The sequence below is a fragment of the Vanacampus margaritifer genome, chromosome 13 (assembly GCF_051991255.1).
Source record: "Vanacampus margaritifer isolate UIUO_Vmar chromosome 13, RoL_Vmar_1.0, whole genome shotgun sequence".
In the NCBI taxonomy this organism is placed as follows: domain Eukaryota; kingdom Metazoa; phylum Chordata; class Actinopteri; order Syngnathiformes; family Syngnathidae; genus Vanacampus; species Vanacampus margaritifer.
The window spans coordinates 18650621-18668320 of record NC_135444.1 but is presented as its reverse complement, the minus strand read 5'-3'; the positions used below and the strand labels follow the sequence as shown (position 1 = coordinate 18668320).

The following is a 17700-nucleotide window of genomic DNA, read 5'->3' as shown; positions in this document are numbered from 1 at the left end:
GGCATTGTTTTTTCCCGCGGAGGTAATTACACATTTTGTCACACGAGAAACGAGGTCTGGATGTTGCGCTGATGCTCATTTGGTCTGTTCACCACTTTGGGCAGGATTGAAAGAGCTCACGTCAAACAGATCAATTGGTGCAAAAAGCGAAGGTAATGTTATGTCGCTGGGGTTCATATTTGGTCTTTCAGTCTGAATGCAGTTTTTTTTTTGGGCTTTAAAAACTTTTTTTTTTTTTTTCGTCCAGCTTCCACATCCTCCCGTTATCCAACTTACAACAGGAGACTAAACAATTTTGACTGATTAGATGAGGTGAAACGGCCCAAGAGATATTGTTTAGACTAGCGATTACTTCAACACAATCAAGTTCATTGAAGATGTCCTTTTCAGTTAGTTGGGAGAGAAGTGCAAGGAATGGGAAAACCAAATAGAAATTATGTATATTGAATTAAAAGTCCAAATCTGTTCAATTGCCAGCCTTCAGTTTGATCAGATTTTGTACTTGCAAAATGAAAACATACAATCGTAGTTCACAAAACAACAAAACAGATTGTTCCAGCAAGAAAGCAGTTTAGAGCACTACCGTCAAACTCGTGGCCCGGGGGCTAGATCCGGGCCACCACATCAATTTTATGTGGCCCGCCCAAAAAAAATATGTGCATCGACTTAAAATAATACATTATGTTTGATTTTAAAGCATTTTGTTACCTTTAAAAAAATAATAATAATTAACAAACCGTTTTTACTAGCCTCCCATTTCAAAACTAGCTTTTCACCATTTTGCTGTGTTTATGTAATATGAAGCCATCATAGTTATTTGGGTTCACAGACAATACATCCCTCCAAAAGACACCCTAACTACGATGTGACCCGCGACAAAAAATTAGTTTGACCCTCCTGAGATAGACGATAAAATTTAGCATGTGATTATTTTTATTTTTCTAACCATGTATCCAAAAAAACTCATTAAATCATCTACATGAAGCTTTATCTTTCTTCATTTTTAAAGAAGCGCGAATCAAAATGAATTTTTGAAAGTTTTGACCGTGTGTGGCAAGTCGTTCCCAACACAAATCCAGCCTCAATGCAAAAATCAAATCCCTTTCAATAGTGAGATACTAGAGCTGGTCCTCCATTCACAGTTTCAAACCTTCAGCATAATTGGGTAATTATTCAACATTATTGCATATTAAGGTAGCAGATGCATGCGAAATATGAATCATTAGTGAGTGTCAAGAGTAATCACGCTTCATTTTCGAGCCCATATTTATTAGTAGGACTAGCTTGTCGAATAAAAGTGATTAAAAAGGTCCGATTTTATTACTCGTACTCAAAATAGACTCTCTGTTACTCAAAATAGACTCTCTGTCAATCTATCAATTTCAAATCTATTTGATTTCCTTCCTTGGTCTGTTCTCAATTCACATTGTGAAATACTGTGTGCTAGTTTATTCGTTTGTCTGCCATTTCAAGTGTGTATTGCATGTTGGTGGCAAATTGAGCAAAATGCTGCAGTAAATTTTCACATTGAAACGGGACATTACTCACATTTCCTTATTTCTCCTCTCATCTAATAGCCGGACGCGGTTCTGCTAGCTCATATCCCGTGTTAAATTGTGCACTTATTGCTGATAATGAAACACTGTGAAATGAAGCAGTTATTTGATGATGTCATTAAAATGTACTTTTGGGAAGAAAGCCGTCGGAATTATGAATGCAAGTTAAGTTTTATGTACAGTCTGACTGTTTTATGTAGCGCTGTGTTTGCTCAGTTGATCCTTTAGCAGTGGAGTTTTCCAAGCGATCGCCAAAACACAATCTCATGTTGTTTTAGATATTACGTATTCATCTGCATAAAAGCACAAGAGGTGAACAGTACAAGAAAAGTGCATGATATGGGTGTCGTAATATTTGACTACAGTATTTTATTCATCTGGAGTGGCTCAGCCTTAGACCCGATGACCTAAATTCATTAACTTTGTCATGCTGTAAATCGAAAATGGCTTCCTTCTTTTTTTTCTTTTTTTTTCTTTATTTTAAATTTTTTTTTTTTAAATTATTCCTTTCCTATAGATGTCCCAAACAAATGCTAAATTCTGTTACTGAACGTGCTTGATCATGAACAATCCACCAAAATCACGTTACCTGCGGCACAACTTAGACCTGCTTTTAGCTTGTCTAAAATCGAGCCTATTTTCTGTCACCTAATCGTCAGGAGCGCCGGGAGCGTGTAACGAAAAACTTCCTCTGTCCGCTGGAACGCCTAGCGAGGCACGTCATGGTCTGCCAAATTCCCAAGCGCAAGAAACGAGACTTAAAAATGAGGATGTGCCCGTTTTTACGCGAAACGCGAACGGGGGTTGTCAAGCAAAATAGAGCCCACCGAGTTTGATAGATGAATGTTTACTGTCGAAAAACACGTCGAAATTCTATTACTGAACGTGCTTGATCATGGACAATCCACCAAAATCACGTTACCTGCGCCACAACTTAGACCTGCTTTTAGCTTGTCTAAAATCGAGCCTATTTTCTGTCACCTAATCGCCGGGAGCGTGTAACGAAAAACTTCCGCTGGAACGCCTAGCGAGGCACGTCATGGTCTGCCAAATTCCCAAGCGCAGGAAACGAGACTTAAAAATGAGTATGTGCCCCGTTTTTACGCGAAACGCAAACGCGGGTTGTCAAGCAAAATCGAACCCACCGAGTTTGATTGATGAATGTTTACTTTTTTTTTTCTTTTCTTTTTTCCGGAGAGCTCAGTATTGTTCATTCGGTAATTTTACCAATTTGACATGTCATAATCATTGCTCTCTTTTTTTTGTATATATATCTATTTTTTTCTTTGTATGTGTATGTGCGTGCGTGCGAGTGTGTGTTTGATTGATGAATGTTTACTGTCGAAAACACGCTAATCCGCATGAAACCTAGATGGTTATCTGTCTTCACAATCTTTTTTTTTTTGAAAGTTATTCTTGAAAAATGTGTCCAGTTCTGCAATTAGGACGCGACGTTTGGAGTTTGTCAGATTGCCGCAATAAAACGTCACTGTGGAATTAATTGCATTTCGCTGGAAGGCTTCCATGTTCTGGCTTGGTTAGTGTTGCATCAGATTGCGTTAGCAATTTGTTTGATTTAGCCCGGCGACCACCCACAGCAGTTGCGTGAGTGGAAGCGCTCTGCTTCACTGTGTTGGTTTGTTGTCCTGTCACTCGCTTTACTGGACGTACAACAGGGCGTGCAAATCATCTCTTTGTCTGGTTCTGTACGTTTGGGTGACGGATCTAAAAAAAATAAAAAAAATAATGTGTTGCAAAAACAGTAATGATAGCCAACTGTTAAATTATTTTATTCAAGGCCATTTAATGACACAAGATGATTTTTTTTTTTAAAACATTTAAAATATATACTTTAATAATCTTATTTTCTCCGAGCATAGTATGTAGAATGCGTGCAGCTTGTTAACCAATGCGCTCAAATGTTGGTACTCTTGCATGTCCACAATTTGCATAAATCCACACCCCTCGCCCAGGATTTAAGGCACAGGCTTGAATATTGTTAAATCCACAGGAGAATCTAGTATTGGCATGAAAACTGCTCGGGCGGGACATTTTACGACAACGAGACAAAAGTTGATGCAAAAACAGCTGAACAAAGTAACAATTATACAAGAGTATTTGGCAATGTTAAAAAAAAAAAGAGAAAAAAAAGAAAAGTATTCATGGCATTGAAATATTGTAGGAGGTGTTTTTCTTTATTGTTGAATGATTGATCGCCGAGTTTATTTTTTCTGTGAGCGTCATTAACAGGCCTTGAGAAACGTTGCATTCTGATTTGCAAAGTGGTACAACAAAATGGACTCAATAGTTTGCTTTGAATGAATAGATTCAGAAAGTGTCTTGCTTTCATTTCTGCTCCAGTCACGATTGTGTTTGTATTCATTTCTAGCTGACTGTATTAAGATAATGTCAAATTATAATTTCCTTTTTTTTTTCTCAGTATTGTTCATTCGGTAATTTTACCGATTTGACATGTCATCAAATTATAATTTCCATTATAGCTCTAACCCCTGACCACAAGCTAACGGTAACCCTTCCAGTCAAAAGACATGCCGTACTCCTGAAAAACTGATCTTGCTGAAATTGAAAGAAGCATGGAACTGCCGATGTGCAGAAAATATTTTGACATACTTGCAAATATGTTTAAACGTACTTATTTGGCCTACATTATACCAATGCGTTCAAAAGTTATGTAAGTTAGCATTGTTTATTCGTAATGTTTGTGATTTATTATTACGTCTGCAGGCCCTTTTTTTTTTTTAAACATTTGGTGTTTTTTAAGTCAATCCCCTGCTAAATGCTAAATCTTAGCATTTAGCCTACAAGTACGTTTGAACAGACTTGCAAATACGTTTAAACATAATTGCAAATCGTCCAAACGTATTTTCAAGGGGTGTTAGAAAAAATCGATTCGGCAATATATCGCGATATTACAGCGCACAATTCTCGAATCGATTCAATATGAGGCCGAATTGATTTTTAAACAACAATTTTCTATGGGAATATTCAACAAAACGTCTTAATTAGGGTTAGGATTTACACATTAAACATAGCAGAATGTTATATTAATGGAACATTAAGCCTTAATATTTTATTTAAATGCTAACATGAAAACAGACTGCAATCTGAATTTTCAGATAAATAAATACATTTTCATACAAATCTTACAGTGTACATGTACAAGTTTGCTGATTAGTATTTTCAAAATTTGAGTTGTAAAAAAATCGCAATAATCAATTTATAGATTCGTACCGGGATTAATCAGTATCGAATCGTGACCTATGAATCGTGATACGAATCGAATCGCCAGGTACGAGGCAATTCACACCCCTAGTATTTTCAAATATGTTCCAACAGTTATTTATAAGTAGTACTTCCAAATACATTTGTAAGTATTTGCCAGTCAAAAATGTTTACTCAACGCTGGCAGTTCCACGCTTCCGTAGAAATGTGTGATTTCAATGCTTTTGCGTGAATCTGACTTTTTTTTTTTTTCTAGTTCATAGACATTGATCACATATTTGTTGGAATTAATTTCCTGTATCGCTTCTCTCTCTGCGGTTTCCTTTCCAACATCTCTCTTATTCTACCTGTTTGTAATCTGATGCCCGTTATGAGTAAGCGCGCGCGCATGCGATAAATCATTTCTCCTTTCCTTCTCGTATTCCTTCCCTTATCTCCTTGAACTATCCGTATCATAAACGGCCTGATTCATAATGCCTGATCACATTTGCGGTGGCCCTCCGGCTAATGTACTTTGCTCGCTCTCGGGGGACGGTAAGTAAAACGCTTGTGCATGCAGGCTGGCTTCAAGGTTATACCTGCCCTGGCAGATTTGGATCTGATTTCAAATGGCAATATTTCCCCCCCTCCTTTTATCTGGCCAAGACAATGTATCACTCCGACATGCGTGCGTAGTGCCAGACTGCACTCAAAGCCATTAAGGTTCCCTCACCTGTTCCCCGATGCATCGTCAATCACAAGCATTTCTGTGATTAAACCAAAATAATGCTTTACTTCTGGAAAGGTTGAAACTTGGTCTGAAATGATCCCTTTGTGTTTTATTACCTGCCTACCGAGAAACTTTTCTCTCTGTGAGGTAAGATTTGACATCTGGAGTGAATTGCAAACCACTTCGTTGTTCTGTTCCTGCTTCATTTTCATTGGTGTCGTGATGTGCATGCATTCTCTCGCGAAGTGTTGCTTGTCTATTGCAAGATGGATTCCCATTCACTTGTTGAATGTTTGCTCGTGGCATCAGTCATGTCGCAATGGCACCTTGCTCTTAAAGAAATCATTCACCTTTTAGGCACTATAAACGGGATTTTCGCAGATCGTTAAAAAGCATGAAGTCGTTAAATGACTTTTGCCAAAATTAAAGCATTAAAACACTTTAAAATTTTAAATACAAATGATTTTTTTTTAAAACATTGTTTTTCATGCTTTATTTTACATGAGACAGTTGGGTGAGTCGCCATAATGCAAGTGAGCAATAATTAATGTTTATTGGTGGGGATACCACTTTCTTAAATTTGAAAAGAAAAACGTACTGTTTGTGTCACCAATGTCCATCATGAAACACTAATGCCGCGTAGTGGCAGAAAATGTATGACTCAATGTTTTGCACTCTTCACTGTTCTTGGAATCCTTTTAACGTCAAATTACGATAAAATTACTATATCAATGGTTGAAAAGATACAACCACTTTCGTAGTTGGTAAACATATTTATCCAGTTTTATGCTAACTCATTTTTTCCCAACTATTTTTACTGAAGCAATCTCCTTCGTTCCCGGCTGTTTTACTTGATTTTGACTGATTTTGCAAGGCCCACAGAATATTGTGTTCTATTACTATAAAAACATGGAACCTACCAAAACAAAGACTAGAGTCTCTTCTTTCATCAGGAAAAAAAAGTATATATATTTTTTTATCTGTTTCTGTTTTGTAGCAATTAGGATTAGAATATAGCTAAGTTTCATCATTATTCATAAATCTGTTTAGAACTGTGGGGAAATTAGCTTTTTCAACATGGCCCTGGTTGATCTCTTATACTCTGCTGCCACCGACTGGCCGTTTTTGTAACAACTACCAATGCTTTAAGCTTTGTCTTCAGTTTAGAGGCTGCATCAAAGCCTTCTGTATGTTCGAACATTAAAAAAACAAAACAAAAAAAAAACATATAAATACGTTTTTGGGAGCATGGCAATATTTAAAATATAACTTATTTATAAGTTTTTGAGAGCAAATGAGTTATGCATGTATATGTGTGTGCATGTGCACGTTTTTATTTCCAGTATGTGTTTTAAGTTGAATTACTGCTGATACTTGCAGAAAGAAACCCTGTGTAAATCTTGAAGTGTTCTTTTGTCGTGCCAACTTTTTTCAGCATCATTCAAAACTCTGCTTCAAACAATCATTGTCTCTCCTGCTGAGTCCGCATAATCACTAAAAGTCGTACTAGTGGGACATCATGGACGGTGTTGTTGAGCTTGACACCAATCAATGTGCCGTATAATACCGGACAGTACAAACTCCCCCCCCCCCACTCTCTCACTACCTGACTCCTCCTCCTCTCTCTATCCACAGTTGACCAAAGCATGTTTGAGAATTCTGTTGCCCAGCAACAGAGTCCCCAGACCGCCAGACAAGGCCAGCCCTTCACCAAAAGAAGGCCAGCATCCCCAAACTCCAACCCGGGCGCGGGCTCCTTGGACTCTCCTTCCTCCGGAAGCCAACAGAGGCTGAAAAATGCAATTAATCTGGGCAAGGCTGTCGGGGCAAAGGTTAGCAATTGTGCTCAAGCCGTTTGCTGGTGTCAAATGTATTCAAACCCAAGCACTTGACATTTTACTACTCCTGCTATTTCAGATGAATGACCTGTTGAGGAGAAAAGAATCCAGCCACGTCGGGGACATCGGGGTCACTGAGGTCAACAAGAACGCCGGGGCAGTTTGGACTTGCATGGACCAACTCGGACAAAATTCTGCAAACAGGTATTACGCTAATTTCTAAGGATGTTCGATAACACCTTTTTCAGACCAAAGCTCCAAATATTTTTTTTCTTTATGGACCAGTTTTTTTTCTAAATTTGTGGAGCAAATTATGAATTTTTTATTATTTTTTATTTTTTTTATTTTCATGTTAATTTCAGGGACTTGACACAAAGGTTTTGATTAATTTGAAAAATATATATATGACAAATATTGAGATGTTCGATAACACCTTTTTCAGACCAAAGCTCCAAATATTTTTTTTCTTTATGGACCAGTTTTCTTTCTAAATTTGTGGAGCAAATTCTGATTTTTTTTTTAATTTAATTTATTTATTTATTTTCACGTTAATTTCAGGGACTTGGCACAAAGGTTTTGATTAATTTGAAAAATATATATATGACAAATATTGAGATGTTCGATAACACCTTTTTCAGACCAAAGCTCCAAATATTTTTTTTCTTTATGGACCAGTTTTCTTTCTAAATTTGTGGAGCAAATTATGATTTTTTTAAATTTAATTTATTTATTTATTTTCACGTTAATTTCAGGGACTTGGCACAAAGGTTTTGATTAATTTGAAAAATATATATATGACAAATATTGAGATGTTCGATAACACCTTTTTCAGACCAAAGCTCCAAATATTTTTTTTCTTTATGGACCAGTTTTTTTTCTAAATTTGTGGAGCAAATTATGAATTTTTTATTATTTTTTATTTTTTTTATTTTCATGTTAATTTCAGGGACTTGACACAAAGGTTTTGATTAATTTGAAAAATATATATATGACAAATATTGAGATGTTCGATAACACCTTTTTCAGACCAAAGCTCCAAATATTTGTTTTCTTTATGGACCAGTTTTCTTTCTAAATTTGTGGAGCAAATTATGAATTTTTTATTTATTTTTATTTTTTTTATTTTCGCGTTAATTTCAGGGACTTGACACAAAGGTTTTGATTAATTTGAAAAAAATATATATATGACAAATATTGAGATGTTCGATAACACCTTTTTCAGACCAAAGCTCCAAATATTTTTTTTCTTTATGGACTAGTTTTCTTTCTAAATTTGTGGAGCAAATTTTGAATTTTTTATTTTTATTTTTTTTTTCATGTTAATTTCAGGGACTTGACTCAAAGGTTTTAATTAATTAGAAAAATATATATATGACAAATATTGAATGAACTGTTTTTCTTTTTTTTAAATTATGCTTCTTGGGAATGTCTCCGCAGTTTTTTTAATGAGGCGCAATAACATTACGTCCAAGGTGTCCTTGAAAAGTCTCATATTTTGAAAACGAAATTGTAAACAACAAATTGTCTCTCTCCTTGCATAATGTTGAAAGCACAGTTCTGTCCCCCAAGCAGTCTCTCCAACGTTGTCTATGGAATACGTCAGCAAAAGCCTTGAACTAAATACAAAAATTTCTATCACCATTGAACGATTACAAGCTGAAGCAAGATCTTTGACATGCCGCAAAATACTTAATTGGCCGGCATCTCGACCCTTCGCCCTAATATTGTTCATTCGCCACAGCTTCAGTAATTACATTTTTAACCAACGGTGCCTGACTCACTCTCTGAACCTCTAATTGGGATGCTTCAAAGTTTATAAGTCCTAACATCAGCAAGAGGCCAACTAGTTAACTGTCAAACCTGCGCGAGCCTTATTCAAATCTGCCCGAGGTTGCACGTTTGGTCCCAAAGGCTGCAGCACTCATTTATGAGCAAAATACAGAAACATCTAAACAAGCCCGAAAAAAACAACAGCCAACATTCACCACATTTTGGTGCATATTTTTATTTGAAAAGACCCTAGAGGTATTTGACCACCCCGTCCTTCACTGCATTCATCGGTTTCTCAGCAACGCTAGTCTGCTTGCTGGATTAAGTAAGAGGAATTCCATGTCACCGTGTTACTCTTCAATTAAATGACCGTTCCAAATGTCAATACTGATTAGCGAGGCATCTTGAATTACTGTAAGTTTTTCTTCCAAGTGTTTTTTTTGTGTGTGTGTTTTTTCAAAATGACAATCCTGTTGTGATTGTTTCTTAACAATGTTTACGCATTATGTGACCCGTTCTAATGATTGCTATAAAAACATGGAACCTACCGAAAGAAAGACTAGAGTCTCTTCTTTCATCAGGAAAAAAAAGTATAGTTCTATCTGTTTCCGTTTTGCAGCAATTAGCATTCGAATATAGCTAAGTTTCATCGATATTCACAAATCTGTTAAGAACTGTGGGGAAAAGAGATTTTTGCAAAATGGCCCTGGTTGATCTCTTATGCTGTGCTGCCACCTGCTGACCGCTTTTGTAATAATTACCATTGCTTCCGTTCAGGGGCTGCATCAAAGCCTTCTGTATGCTCTAGCATAATAAAAAACAACAACATAAACAACATATAAATATGTTTTTGGGACCATGGTAATATTTAAAATAGAATGTATTCATACGATTTTTGGGAGCAAATGAGTTGATTACAATTATATTGGTAATAATTGAAATTACGATCAGTTTTTGGTACAAAATAAGAAAATGTAAAAAAATATTAAGACAAATAAAATTCTTTGAAACACTATAATTATGCAAGTACCTTTTGGACGAAACAAAATGTATTAAATAAGTTATTAAAACATTTTTTAAATGTGCACATGTATAAATTTAAACAACTCAAAATTAGTATGAATCTTTTTTTTTTTTTATGATTATGCTGATTTTGTAATTGTGGAGTGCAATAATTGAAATTGTAATTGAATTTTGATTAATTGCGCAGCGCTACTGTGAAAAATGGATGACTGAAAAAGGAAACCTTCATTCTTTTCTTATATTGTGTAAAGAAAATGTCTCCTCTCACTTTCAGTCATTTTCCCTTTGACTCCATCCCTCGGCTTGACCCGCCGCCGCCGTCGGGAAAGAAGCGCCTCCCTCGGGCATTGAAGACCACCCGAGACATGATGATCTCCTCCGACCCTGTGGTGTCCTCTCCGGATGCTGCGGACTTGTCCTCCCCCCAAAAGACACCCCTCATCCCCAAAGAGGAGCCGGCAAGCACAGAGGAGACGCAGAAAGGTGAACTTGGCGACGGGTCAGCAGAAATCGGCTCTGCTGTTGAGCCAGCAGAAAAGACATCTGCAGTCGGAGAGGCGGAGCTAACGGGAAGCAACGGAAAGGTGGATGCTGTGCTAACGGGAGAAGAATCCAGTGGAGGCTATGCAGAGGAACACCAGATCCATCTATCTGTACCAGACCTCATCAACAAGGATCCTCCACTACTGGAAACCCGAGCTAAGAGCGACGATGTGTGGCAGAAGGCGTCAGATGTGGACTCCAGGATGGCCTCCACGCCGTGCTCGGGGAAAACTCACTGCCGCATCAGCCTGAGCGAGGAGGCCTCCATTACCGACGGCAGGAAGGACGATGAAGTGAGTCTGGAGGACACGGAGCCGCACCCGGATCTGTTGTCCTTTGACTAAGTCCAAGATGCCACCGCAGGATGATTCTCTAGAGGTGGCAAATCCGGGTCCAGAAAGAAAAAACCCTGTCACAGTTTGGGTTTATCTACTGGGGCTTTAGCCATAGCCATTAGCCACAGTTTAGCTTTATTGTGGCTAAAGGCTTTAGCCGCCGTGACTAAAGCGAAATTGTGGCTAATGGCCACAGTGGCTAAAGCCATTAGCCACAGTTTAGCTTTATTGTGGCTAAAGGCTTTAGCTAAAGCGAAATTTTGGCTAATGGCCACAGTGGCTAAAGCGAAATTGTGTGCTAAAGTGCTAAAGCCATTAGCCACAATTTCGCTTTAGCCAATGCGGCTAAAGCCTTTAGCCACAATAATGGCCACTAATGGCCACAGTGGCTAAAGCTAAACTGTGGCTAATGGCTTTAGCCACTGTGGCCATTAGCCACAATTTTGCTTTAGCCACTGCGGCTAAAGCCTTTAGCCACAATTTTGCTCTAGCCACTGCGGCTAAAGCCTTTAGCCACAATAATGGCCTCAGTGGCTAAAGCTAAACTGTGGCTAATGGCCTTAGCCACTGTGGCCATCAGCCACAATTTTGCTTTAGCCACTGCGGCTAAAGCCTTTAGCCACAATTTTGCTTTAGCCACTTTAGCTTTAGCTTCTGTGGCTAAAGCCAAACAGTCTGACTTTAGCCACTGTGGCTAAAGCCATTAGCCACAGTTTAGCTTTAGCAACTGTGGCAAAAGCCAAACTGTGGCAGGGTTTTTACTAGTTTGTGGACCTTGATTTGCCACCTATTATGATTCTCATTGGTCTTCATTTACATTCAATGACCAAGGACACAAAAAAAACCACAAAGCTGCACTCCAATCCAAAGTTTTTCGAAAACGGACCATCCAGCTCCAGGAATTCTTAGAAAAGGGAACAAGTGAGTTCAGAAACCAAAAACACCAACTGTGTTTTTCTTGTACTTTTTTTTGTAACATTTCAAAGCCTTTTTCAGTCAAAGATCAGCTTCTCGGGGCTGTTTGGCTTCTGGTCAACTTGAGCCTCATCAGAGATTTTGCGGATTTAGAAAAGAAAGAAGTTAAAGGAGGTGATATATTATGTTTGAAAATGATAACTGACTGCATTTTAACCACTTGTACTTTTGACTGCCATCTGATTTGATAATGAAGTGACCAACTAACACAACACTGAAGTGAAGTGAAAAAGAGGATGAAGAAATTGGATGAAATTGTCACGTGATGAGAAGAAGGATAAGCAGCGTTTTAGGAATTCTGTTTTTAGCTGAACATCACTCTGATTGCTTCCAATTTCTTATGCATATACCAGACTAAGTGCAATTTCTGCAGGAATTGTGTGGGAATGTCGGACGCTGAATGCTGAAGGAAATTGAAAAATAAACACACATTTTGAATTGTAGTGAAATGACAAATGAATGAAAGAACACTTGAAAGTGGGATTTAATTATTATGGCTAATTAAATATTATGGCTAATGGTGTATTTATTTTTGAAAAGCTTCCAGCATTCCCGCCACTACACAATAAACAAAATATGGGTCATCGACGTCTATTGCCGTCAATGGCAGCGAATGAGTTCATTTGGATGAACATCAAACTGTTAGGCGGTAGGAGATGTTTGATTGAGGAGAATTTGAACATTTGCATTGCAGATGACTGAATGGACTGATGAGAGGAGGAGTTGATGAATAACTGAATGTATAGAAAGCGAGCTGATGTTTTTGAGAGGGGGACGAAAAGACGACTGCACTGAACATTCTACCGTAAGCGGACGACCAAAGACGTGATTGTCTTAAGCAGTTGTTTTATTTTTTTATTTTCCACGTCAGAGTGGAAAATTAATATTCCAGACTTTTCGCTTTCAATCTTGTTTTTTGTTCTTTGTATCTCCACCAATGTATTTTTTGCCAATCTCCTTTTTAATTTTTTTATTCTTCTCTTCAAGCTTTGATAATTGGGACGTTTTTACAGCTTTTCTTTGCTTCCTCAATGAATGTTTCCGATTGATTTTGATTGCCGGATTTGTATCTGTCGTATTGGAACGCTCCTCAAATTGGTATTTGAGAGCTGCAGCATTTAATCAATAATTAATCATTATCAAATCAATTGATAATTATTGTTCATACTTAATGAATCGTTGAGATACCTTTTTTTTTTTAATTAAGTGTCCAAATGCTCAAAATTTCAGCTTCTCAATAATAAATGTTCGGGATGTTCGATACCACTTTTATTCAGACCGATACCAGTATGAGTAGTCACCGATACTAAGAACTGATACCACTAGTACTTTTGACCCTAAACCACATAAAGTTTCAAAGAGTTATAACTTGAAAAATCTATCCCAATAAAACATTCAATTAATGACAATTTTCTATTTTTCAAATTTTTAGCCCCTGGTCGTAAAATGGCCACAAATGGGCGGCAAATGTCACAAGTACTTGAATTAAGGACTGGTTTTGGCCCGATAACGATACCTGGTAGGGGTGTTAAAAAAATCGATTCAGCAATATATCGCGATATTACAGCGTGCAATTCTCGTATCGATTCAATATGCAGCTGAATCGATTTTTAAACATCAATTTTTTGATGGAAATATTCAACAAAATGTCTTAGGGTTAGGGTTCAATATATATATATGTATACATGTACAATTTTACTGATTAGTATTTTCTACATTTTAGTTGGAAAAAAAATCGCAATAATTGATTTATAGATTTGTATCGGGATTAATCGGTATCGAATCGAATTGTGACCTATGAATCGAGATAGTGATCGAATCGCAAGGTATTCAATTCAATTATTCAGGTAGACAATTCACACCCCTAATACCTGGCATTGGTACTCGTCCATCCTAGGGAAGGGAAATATCAATTTTCGTTATCCTCCACGGAAGCGGAGTTAATATCTTGATTTTTGAAACAACAACTAAATCTTCATTGGTGCATTATGTGCACTGTTCAATTTGAATGAAGGGATGGAAATCCAAACGAGTTTTTCTTGTCACATTCATCAATCGTTGTTCATGTTTGGCCCTGGAAAAGTCCCAAAAATGGAGGTTATCCCACTCGTTTGCTGTACCGGTGCGTTCCTGTAGGTGGCGCCATTAGTCGACACAAATGGTCGTCGTAAGCAATGCGCACAAATTCCCAGCCCCTAAAAATGACAAAGTGAGGTAACACAAGTGGCCTCTCAAAGTGACCAATGGTCCCTCCCGGGGACTTTTTGACCTCCGAGGCTAAGAAAAATTCCCAGAAGACACAGCGCCAACTGTTGTTAGGGTCGTGGCCGTCTCAATAAAAGGAATGCAAAGTTGCCAGGACTCCTCGGGAGAAAAGACACTTTTGTTTCACTTTATACTCGCAGTCTATTTCCATCCTCGCGTCTTTTGTCTCTTTGTCATGCGAGCTGCCCGCGTCCTGAAAAGTCTCTTGTTAACTTTCGAGCCGTAACGTTGCGCTCCTTCCCGTATGGCTCCTTCACGTATGCGCTCGCAGTTTGGAGTTCGAAGTACTGCTACTGAAAATTGGGAAATACACACATATGAGTTTAATCGGTAAAAATATATATTTAAAAATATATAGAGAATTGACATATTTAATAAGAAGTTTTGTCACATTGCATCGATTGAACGCCGCTCCTTCTGGTGTGCCTGTCTTGGCCACAAGGGGGCAGTATAAGACAGGGGTACACGTTACTAGGAGTCCCACTTGAGTTCTAGGCGGGACAAGCCCAGCTGCAATATGATTGGGTGCTCCATGCAATCCTTCATAATATCATATTTAATGCTTCTACTCTTAATATGTCACTAATATTAGTGGAGGATATACTGTATTAATGAGAACTGTTACGTTGACGGTGTACGTTTCTAGCACATAGCTAATTAGCTATATGCTAGCGAGCTAATTAGTGTTTGCATTAAGCTAGCAGAATGTAAGGCTAAACTTTTGTTTTAAATACAGATGTATTGTCTTTGTGTTTTGTTTGACATAAACTTCAACAGGGAGTGGCATAAAAATACATTATTAGAGATGTTTTAATGTGTTGCATAAAACTCCACTGACCCAGACACCTTGTCAGCAGCTGCTTGAATTAATCACAGATAAAAGCAATGAGACTCCCAAGCGGCTGCTCCGATTGTGTCAAAGTGCCGAAACTGCTTAAATCATAACAAGACACAAGTGACCACATTGTCATTTTTCATCTTTATTGAAACCACTGACCTAAGTGTCTTTTTTTTTTTTTTTGTACTCATAATGACGCAAAATTGGTGTACATTTTATACAAACAGAAGTTTTTTTTGTTTTTTTTTACCGTATATGTGAATATGTGATGTGTCTTTGAAGCATCATTTGTGGTGAAAATGAAGGAATAATAAATTTCTATAAAAGATTAAATGAAGGAACAAAGGAGCTGCTGGAAACATAATTAGGTTAATGTGATTTTTTTTTTGTGCAACAAAGATGTGTTTCAAAATCTCAAACGTTGTTATTTCTTCTGGCTATTTAAGTTTTATGGTCCAAATGTATAACTCATCTAATAACTGTCTTCTATATAACATGGAAATAGATTTGATTTGGAACTTTGTGTGAGTTTGTGTCTTTTTTTGTTCTTTTTTTTAAATTTGTTTTTGTTTTCTGAGAGCTAGCTAACGAAATGGCTAGCTTAGAATGACCACATTTTATAGTTATGTTTATTATTATTATTTTATTTATATGGTTACGTTGATTTGTAGCTGATTTGTTTTTGTTTTTGTTTTTTTCAAAGGTGGAGACAACGCTTCATCACAAGCCCTTGTTGTGTGTTTGCTCTCGTTTCTGTTTTGTGCCTCTCGTGTTTGTTGAATCGGGATAAGGGACCCAAATAAGGAAAAAAGAGCCAGACAAAAATTGCCTTCCGGTGATTTGCTCATCCAATCAGGTCTTGTGATTGTTTCATCATTTTAAGGTAATGAATGTATGCATGACCTATAAATAAATCAGCGAGCGTCTTAGCAACAAACTGAATCAGCAAAGTTGTGAGCCAGGGCTAAATTATTTAGCTTAATTGCTACGTTTTGTGTTTGACCGCTAAAGTGAAACTGTCAATTTGTTTGCAAATTTGATATTGTTTTTTCCATTGAGCTTAAAGTGGACATTATAGACAAATCAACATCAAAATATTTTCAAGTTTGTCTTGGCATGAAAATGAAAAAGTGCCGGCTGTCTTTGGGGTAAACCTGACAACAGTCTGTCGATCAAATAGAAAAACTCGCGAGGAAATGGCCGAACCAACAAGAGTCAGATCTCTTTTTGCTCCTGGAACATTCATCTTCCAGTCACGCAAAGACATGATAAATCCGGTACAGAGGATTTTACGACTCGGCTAAACGAGTCCAAGACACCGGCCCTCCCCAGCAAGCGGAAAGTACAGTAAATACATTGTATTTCGCTGACATTTAGGGTGCGGGCTGTGATGATTTATGACCGTTTGGGAGTCACAGAGGCAGACAAGCTGTTGAATATAAAAAAAAAAAAAAAACGCCACAGGGACTTTACTGCAAATGTGTTTACTTTTAACAGGACGTAAATGCAGTATTGGATAATAAAATGGTACTTTTCTTCGTGGGGGAACAAACAAGCAGAACACACCAAGGAGAAATTTATGAGCTTCTGAGCACGTACTTCCTCAACAAACTCATCCAAGCATGCCATCATCATCAATTTTACTATCGATTGCAATCTGGAACGATGAATGAAGTGACAAGGGCCAATTAGAAATCGTTCCGCGAGTTGACGTCGCCCCCCTCTGGTCGCGCAGGGAAATTAATAGTCTGAGCTTCGGTGACCTTATTGGACTGAAAGGTCAAGCATGGTAGCGGCTGCAAAATTTGGACTGAAGGAAATCAGAGCAAAAAATATATATACACACTGGAAATAAATTAGTGTTTGATTCTACTTTCAGCGCTGCAACTAAAGATTATTTTAACTCTTTCACTGCCATTGACAGCTATAGACTTTAAACATTCATTTTAACTATTTCTATTAGTGAAACATTTTTTTTCCATTTTTGTTAACAAGAGTATGAAAACCTAGAATTGTTTTTGTACATTTAAAACAGATCTACAATTTGTGATTAATCGTGAGTTAACTAGGGGAATCATGCGATTAATTTCGATTACACATTTTAATCGCCTGATGCCCCTAATTATTAATAATCTTTTTTTTTTTTTAAACCCCACATTTTTTTGTTAATTTTTTTTTTTTTGAAGAAAAGATTATTTAAAATTAGGGCACCAGGCGTTTACAATTTTTAATCATAATTAATCACATGACTTCACTAGTTAACTCACGATTAATCACAAATTTTATATCTTTTCTAATACAATAAAAAAAATTATCATACTCTTGTAAACAAAAATGGGAAAAAATGATAAACTAGAAATAGTTCAAATGAATTTTTGACGTCTATAGCCGTCAATGGCAGTGAATGAGTTAATAATCAGTTAATCCATTGATTTTTTTTTTTATTGATTGATTTGAGAGAAAAAAATTATATATATATAATCCATTTATTCAAAAACAGGACTTTTTTTTTTGTTGTTGTTGGCAGTGCAAAAAATGCACTAACATTTTTGTTGTTTAATTATTTGCTTACTGGTTTGGTCAGTAACGTCACAAAATTGGCTAA

At 37.1% G+C, this 17700-nt stretch overlaps 1 protein-coding gene across 2 annotated transcripts in view; it reads left to right on the top strand.

The window, feature by feature from the left end:
- Window positions 1-11128, top strand: part of LOC144063013 (carboxyl-terminal PDZ ligand of neuronal nitric oxide synthase protein-like) — a 60961-nt gene extending 49833 nt beyond the window's left edge. For both annotated transcript variants that reach the window (XM_077584902.1, XM_077584901.1), the window contains exons 11-13: window positions 7144-7340; window positions 7426-7550; window positions 10414-11128. In XM_077584902.1, coding sequence (XP_077441028.1) covers window positions 7144-7340; window positions 7426-7550; window positions 10414-11026 — 935 coding nt within the window. In that variant the 3' untranslated portion in view covers window positions 11027-11128. The remainder of the gene's footprint in view (window positions 1-7143; window positions 7341-7425; window positions 7551-10413) is intronic.
- Window positions 11129-17700: the final 6572 nt, after the last annotated feature.